This window comes from Nelumbo lutea, chromosome 6 (genome assembly GCF_056320005.1).
Source record: "Nelumbo lutea isolate HS-2025 chromosome 6, American lotus-T2T, whole genome shotgun sequence".
Taxonomy (NCBI): domain Eukaryota; kingdom Viridiplantae; phylum Streptophyta; class Magnoliopsida; order Proteales; family Nelumbonaceae; genus Nelumbo; species Nelumbo lutea.
Window position 1 is genome coordinate 11,513,355 of NC_142689.1, and position 8,039 is coordinate 11,521,393.

The window sequence follows — 8,039 nt, forward strand, 5'->3', positions numbered from 1 at the left end:
TCTCTTAAAATCATTGATTTTAATCAGCAAACCGCTGAACCGGCTGGTTAACCGTTCAAACGATTTTGATCGTTTTCTAATTTTTTTTAAATTTTTTATTTTTTTTTGTTAGAATGGACCAGCTGTTCAGGTCAAATGATCGCACCATTTGAACCGGTTCATTTTTAAAAACCACGGCAAGTCATTTTGTTTGGTTACAGAACACACCATAGAAAAAAATGCGTTCTTTTACACCATTTCACATTCTAAGCTGAGTTGCAATGATTTTTAGAACTGAATATATTGTCAAAATTTGGACCACAATAAAATCTCATGTTCCACAACCCACTACACCTTGCAACACTTATAGAACATTGATTTAGAATATTTTAATAAAAATATATGTATTTCATATCTCAGGTGCACACAAACCACAATACAAAATGTGTAGTGTGGTGTGATGTGTTCCCCCAAACTGCAATTTCAAACTGATCACAGTAGGGCCAATGGCCTGAAAAACATACCATGCTTTTTTGTGCCACACTACTAAACACCCTCTAAGACTTTCGTTTCTATCGTTTTGTTCTCCCCTTAATATAATCGACCCTTGGTAATGGGGTTGGGGTTTCTTGGGGTGATAATCTTTATCTTTACTAACAAGAATTGTTCTCTATACTTGTAAGTGATAAAATTGACCTTCATTAGGAGGGTTGCTGCCACTCCTAGCTTCAACACTACATATCCTTTTGGGTCTACCCTAGCTCTTTTAATCCCTTCAACTTTAACAAATCAAGCCATCTAACTGATGCTGTAGATGGTCTTTTATATACACGACATCAAGCCATCTTACTCTGCTCCTAGGTTCCTTCGAACAATTTCATATCTAATACTATTCTTTTTAATTTTTTCATTTGCTCATATCAAAATTTACATTTTAACATGTTTCTTAATTGTCCAACACTCTAACTCCATATAACAGGTTGTCTTTACAATTGTTTCATAAAATTTTTCTTTTAACTTAATTGGTATTCACCTATAACATGAAACCCCATATGCACCATTAATTTTCAATCCTTCTCTAATTTTATAGATGCACATTCTATTTAATTTCTTCCTTTTATATAAATTTTTCATATGCATAAGTTAAAAGGTAATTATTTTTTAATAAAGTTTAGTTTTATTTTATTTTTAAAGATATGAAGTGGGATCAGATTCAAATTTAAGGTTTTGGTCTAAATTTGATGAATAAGATTTGAATTCAAATATTAAAAAATAGATCAAGTGTATGTGGACCCTCAAATTTCTATTAATTTCTTTTTATAATATTTATAGAAATATGATTAGAGGCAACGATTGTGGCTATAACTTTAGCCTCCACTCTCTTGATTTTGGGGAGTGTCAAGACGTCCATGAGGTGGGTGTTTGGCATCGATGCCACCCTGTGGGCGCTACATCAGAGAAAGTGGTGCTTCAAATAATGTCTTCTTGTTTGATATCATTTTTCCAGAAAAAATATTATTCTAAATCATGTCTTGGAAATGATGAGAGTGTGGATTGGATCAATGTCAAATTTAATGTTTTCTGAAAGAATGATATGGCATCATCTTGTAAGTTGGATAATATAGACGAACGCTATTAACAACACTGATATTTTCTCATAAAACAGCTCATGTAGCAAGATCGATTCCAAATAAAAAATAACAGCTCCATATGCCCATTGCCATTTTTCTCATAAACATTGAATGCTCCCAGCACCTACAAAGTCAACGATTCAAACACGTTCAATGGAACGTTCCCAGCACCGACCACTTCTTTTTCAACCCTTGTGTTCTCGTATGTTTTCAATCATATGGTCCCAACAAATCCCAACCAGCCACTGTAGCCGCACATCGGGAACATCTCCAGTGAGGTGTTCCTAATGTACGGCTGCAATGGCTCGTTGGAACAGTGTTAGGAGTGCATTGTTGGTAGTAGGTCCCTACCTCTTATCTGCATGCCCCTTGGGGTGCTCTCTGTTAATTTGAAGGTTTTAAAGCATGCATGTCATCATGAGTGACGTAGCTAAAACAAAAAGAAAATAAATGCTTGTAATTTATATATACCCGAAGAGAGAAGGCAAAAACACTAACCAAATCAATTCGCAACAGAGCAGAATAACAAGAAGAAAATGGCTATGGTAGAATTGCTACCAAGAGAGTATGGATACGTTGTGCTGGTGCTGGTTCTCTATGGCTTTCTCAATGCGTGGATGGCTTTCCAAGTCGGCAAGGCGAGAAAGAAGTATGAAAATTCATGCCAAATAATTTTTTTTTTCCTCTTTTACCTTTACCGAGTTTTTTTTTTTTTCTGTTTTTCTTTGAAGTAATCCGAATGATCTCTTTTGGGATGATAAAATTGCAGGTATAAGGTGTTTTATCCAACTCTTTACGCATTAGAATCTGAAAACAAGGATGCAAAGCTCTTCAATTGCGTTCAGGTATTGCGAAGAAAATATTTCAGAAGAAATTAGACGCCCACATTCTACTGATGCTTATTTTAATTTTTTTTTTTTTTTTTAATTTGGGAGATGGGTTCTGGTTTTTGGTTTCTGGGTTTTGATCTAATTAATGGGTGGTGCAGAGAGGGCACCAGAACTCTTTAGAGATGATGCCTACGTTCTATGTATCGCTGCTTCTGGGAGGACTCCAATATCCTAAAATCTCTGCTGGGCTTGGACTCCTTTATATAGTGGGTCGTTATTTCTATTTCACTGGCTATGCAACTGGTGTTCCTGACAATCGTTTGAAAATCGGGTAATCAACCTTCCATTTTAGCTCTAATTTGTATCTCTGGTCTCAATCTGTGATAATTCTCTCTTCTTGGTTTTGATTCCATTTCCGTCTTCTTTTCTTTCCTTTTTCCTATTTTTTCTGTTATGGATTTCATTTTTTGGGTGTGTAACAGGAAACTTAGTTTCTTGGCGATGATGGGGCTGATGATCAGCACGGCTTCGTTGGGGATCAATCTTCTTCTTAGAAAGTGAACTTTTTAGACTACTTCTGGTTTGGTTTTTTGTTTCATTTGTGTGTACGAGAGAGAGAGAGAGACAGAGAGAGATTACAATTGACAGGGTCTAAGTAAGCGGAAGATCACAAAATACAGTGAAGGATCAAAACACTATGACTCTGCTTTGGTGGCTGTATGTATACTCAATAATAATATATGATGCTTTCAACCAAAAAAGAAAGCCAAAGATCTTGTGGCATTTATGACAGTTTAATATTGTATACTTGATTTCTTTCCTTAAATTTGGTATTTCAGTTAGTGCCTTCATTCTGCAAATGTCCTGTTCGGTGTCTTGATGGTATTTCAGTTCTATATTTTTCATCTCTTCTTTGGGCGTCTATTCACAGCACACATCTTCGTCTGAATATGTATTGTTCACTGACCTGTTCCCCGGCGACCTTCATTCAAGTTTTAATGGTTCTGATGTGGCTTTCGAGGTTTCAATGACTGCTGAGTCTCATTGGAAAAGAGGGTGGTTTTTTAGGATCATGATGTGGCTTCTGACTTTGCTTTGGTCTATTAAGACATTATGGGCTGGTTTGGAACTTTTTAGGATTCTTGAATTATCTTATCCGACTTGGAAAGAGGGGATCCTTCACCACCTCTTGCCTCCTTTCTGGGTTTAAGTATTTAGAACTCGAATTTGCTCCTCATAGTGCACGCCTCGTATCATTTTCACAGCATTTGTAGCCACACACCGGTAATATCTCTTGTACTAATACTGTCATTTTCTCAATGCACGGCTGCAAGTTGCTGTGAGTTGCGATTTGGGAGGAGCAGATCCCGTGTTATAACTATTTAAGATTTATATTGCTTTGCATGGTTTCCAAAACTGTACCGAACCGAATGGTCAGACAGGAAAAATCGGGAATCCGTCAGGTGACTACCCTAAAACCATTATTTCACCAAAAATCATTAATTTGGTCGACAAACCTTTAACCCAGGCGATCGAACCATTTGAACTGTTCAATAGTTTTGGCTGTTTTTATTTTTTTGTTAAAACGGGCTATCTGTTTGGTTTGAATGGTCGGACCTTTTATCCCGGGAACCATCCCCTGACTGGTTGGATTTTAAAAACCTTGTTGCCTTGGGTTGGAGTTCCCTTGGCAATTTTTATTTCTCAATAAAACCCCAGGTTTTGTTTGGCTTGGAATTGGATGTGGTTAGCATTGGGGGTTGTGCTTTTAGGGTTTGTTCCTCTATTGGAGAATGTTGATCAGTTGATCCTTCGTGTTGGCGCATATAATCTTTGTACCGTTTGCAGAGGCATCAAGAGCGGTCTACTCTTGGTGCTCAGTTTACATCTTACCACTAACTTGCTCTGATCTCATGTGGTGTTCTTTCCCAGCTCTTTTAGTTGTTTTTATTTGATCGTATTTTTGTAATTTGAGCATATATCGATGAAATTCACTTATTATGAGTAAGGAAAATTTTATACTTTCAAATTTTGTATTACGTATTAAATAAGGGGTAGCTCAGTTGGTGTGTTGGATGAATTGTCTCAACAACGAGTGAACATGGGTAGCGGTTCAGTTTGGTTATATGACAGAACTTGGAACCTACCCTATGAAAGTCAATTCTAGCCTTGGTGATTTCAAGGTCAGCTTTAGGGTCAATCTGTGGAACTTAATCTTTCTTTACTCCCCTTTCAAAATAAAAATAAAAAAAGAAATATGTTCTTTAAAAACTTGATATTCAATAAATATAATATATAAAACTTATGAGCAACCATAATTGCATTGCTCTAACATTTATGAGCAACCATATTATGAAGTAAAGACAATATTTATTTGCAAATACCTAGGTCTTAGCCATAATCAAACCAGCTATGGATGATTTTGCCTCTATCGTCTCAAAATTCAATTTAAGAGACATTTTTGGATGACTAATTTCATGAGAGCAAGTAATTTTTTACTGATATATCACCATTTAAATTTTGTTTATTTAAATTTTATAAACGTTTACATGATCCTTAATCAGATTTATAGTATTAGTTAATTAGGGTGTACATATGTGTATGTATCAATAATTCTTTAGTATATTCTTACACATCCCATTTTTATGGTGAAATTACACTTTACATAAAGTCATAAACTATTAAAATATGTATTTCTTATGCATACAATTATTAGAGTTGTAGATTATATAAAATTCTTTTTTTTTTAGAAAGAAGTAAGGTATTGTATTAAAATTGTACTGTATCAAACAAAAATTATACTATATAAAATTCATATACTTTTAATACATATTTGAATTTCTATGATGTATTCATGTGTGTCTTAATTTTTTTCTTCATATCCATGTATATCTAAAGCATATCCAAAATCCAAATATATTTATTTTAATTATCTCTTTAATTCTTTACAATTTTCAATACTTTTAATCTTGCACCAAATTTTACATTACATAAGTAAAATGTGATACCCCTCTTATGGTGTGTTAGGTTAGCGCTAAAGATGCCTATAATGGGAAACAAGGGCAAGGTTTTGCATCCTATCTCAACCCCTTTTTACTATATTATAATCGGGTGTTGAGAGTGGGTACCCATGTTCAGTATAATTCTGTTCAGGTAATGGGTGCCCTAACGTCAAAACTCAAACCCGTTCCAAAATCTACAAGGTTTTGATAAACAGGTACTATTAGGGATAGGATGGGTTGGATACCCTACCTATAAGTATGGGGTAGTGAAACTTTGCCCCCCCCCCCCCCCAAGTTTTGAGACAGAGTTTAACTTCTGGATTCCAGCACTTTGCCCCTCACCGCACTCTATCAGTTAACTTCATGGAATATTTCAGTAAGCATTTCTAAAACCCCAAATTACTCGTGTTATTTGTGATATAGTTTTATCTTTTTAACCTAGTTTTCTGGTCTCTCTTATTACCCCCAAAAAACCTTAGCTTTTCTATTCTCTCTTATTACTCCAAAAATAAAATAAAACTTAGTTTTTTTTCTAAAAACACGTTTCTCTCAAGCTTATTATTTGTACAACACACTTTGAGAATGATTGATTCATCAATGCCCTTGTGCTTTAGAATGGTCATTTTCATCATCTTGATATTTCTTACCATTAGTCAATGGAATTTTGGATGAACAATTTAGTAATTTTACTATCACTATCAATTCCAAAGTGATGAAATCTAGAAGTTTAAGGGGATTAAGTTTTGCCACCCCTAGCTTGATATATCCAAATAATTTTTAATAGTGAACCAAATATATCCAATATGTCAAATAAGAGTTTTGCCAGATTGACTGCCACGGTAAAACTCTAGCACCATCCTCCAATTAGGATGGGTAAAACTGGTAATCATGCCAAAAAAAAAAGGATTAATAGTTAGCCGGCCCCGTTCGCTTTTCGGAAACTGTCTTAAACTATATATGAGGAACTCCGGTCGGGGACCTTGCTGTCTGATCGGCTGTAAGTCGATCGTGTGATGTTAGATGCTGATGAAAAGTGAAAACAATAGCCCCCAGAGTGATCGCAAGACTCTCATAGTACCTGATTTTCAGAGAACACTCCTTAAGGATACAATCAAATAAAAAAATCAGGTCTGAATGAAATCAATAGAGAACACATGGTGTATCGTCAAGTGAACAGCCATATTTTTCATAACAGCAAATCGAAGGCTTTGATTTACTTGTTTCAGCGCAGGGTTACGTAGCAAATGTAAGCTGTAAAAAATAAAGTGTTGAAAATAATCCATCTTATGGAAGCTGAAAAATAGACTTTTGAAACTAACAAGAGTTTGGATCATCTAAACAAAACAAAGACAACTTTGGAATCAAACATGTGATTGTCTAATCTATCACTGCTTACATGGGCATTGAATCAAAAAGCTACTTGATAGTAAAACCAAGGATGGATAATTTGAAACTTCTTATCTTCTATTTAAGGGATATTAGGATATAAGGGCAATTTTTGGGTCCTAATATATTTAAAAAAATTCAGAATTACGTTAACTTTTTAAAAATAATATCAACTAAGGGTAAAATCACTGTTCATCTTCTTCTTCTTCTTGCAACCTGTTCAACAGCGTCGCCACCGCTTGTCGCTGCTCCGGCAACGCCTCCGGCTATCTCCGCCCACCCCTGCCTCCGCCTCTGGAAATGTTGCCGGAGGTGGGCGGAGGCAGAAGCGGCGGCGGCGGCGCTGTTGGTCATTCCTCTACCCAACGCCGCCGCCACCGTCTCTGCCCACCTCCGGCAACATTGCCGGAGGCTGGGGTGGTGGCGCTGGGTAGATGAATGACCACTAGCACCACTGCCACCACTTCTACCTCCACCAACCTACGGCAACGTTGCCGGAAGAGGAGGCAAAGGTGGGCGGAGATAGCCGAAGGCGTTGTCGGGGCGGCGGCAGCGGCCGACGGCGACAATATTGAATAAATTGCAAGAAAAAGAAGATGAACAGTAATTTTACCCTTAATTGATATTATTTTTAAAAAGTCAATCTAATTTTAATTTTTCTTAAAATATATTACTTTTACTGATATTAGGGCCCAAAAGTTTCCCTTATATGCTATTATCCCTCTATTTAATGGACTAGATATTGGTTAAATCCAACCCAATCTAATATAAATCCATTACAGATGAACCAGGTCCAATAAATTGGACTATCAAATCTGGTCTAATTCAATCTTTATTATTGGTCCATCCAACCCATTCAAATTGATTTTGCTTCAGACATCGTCCAACCCAAACCCAGTCTGTTGACACCCTATTTAAAAGATTACAGCCCACCTAACAAAGGGGGTTTTCGCAGATATGTACAATTTTGTTTTTCAAAACAAAGACATCTGCTATATCAGCAAAATAATATTATTTTTACTGATATGGCAGTTGCTTTTGTTTTGAAAAACAAAATCATCCATATTGCCAAACACCTCCTAAGTATATGACTCTTTTGTATATCAGTTGTATAATATGATTTAACGGGCTCTACATGATAAATTTCCTTACTAACAAATTGAAGCTTAAAAGACTATTATTACTAATAAGATTGTTTATTAGATTTCAAA

The 8,039-nt window shown here is 35.9% G+C and overlaps 1 protein-coding gene across 1 annotated transcript; it reads left to right on the forward strand.

The window, feature by feature from the left end:
• Positions 1–2,024: 2,024 nt before the first annotated feature.
• On the forward strand, positions 2,025–3,266 carry LOC148847331 (uncharacterized). The gene is made up of 4 exons (XM_088952040.1): positions 2,025–2,259; positions 2,380–2,455; positions 2,599–2,771; positions 2,923–3,266. The coding sequence occupies exons 1-4, from the start codon at positions 2,147–2,149 to the stop codon at positions 2,999–3,001; spliced, it is 441 nt and encodes a 146-aa protein (XP_088808166.1). The 5' UTR covers positions 2,025–2,146; the 3' UTR covers positions 3,002–3,266.
• The last annotated feature ends 4,773 nt before the right edge of the window (positions 3,267–8,039 follow it).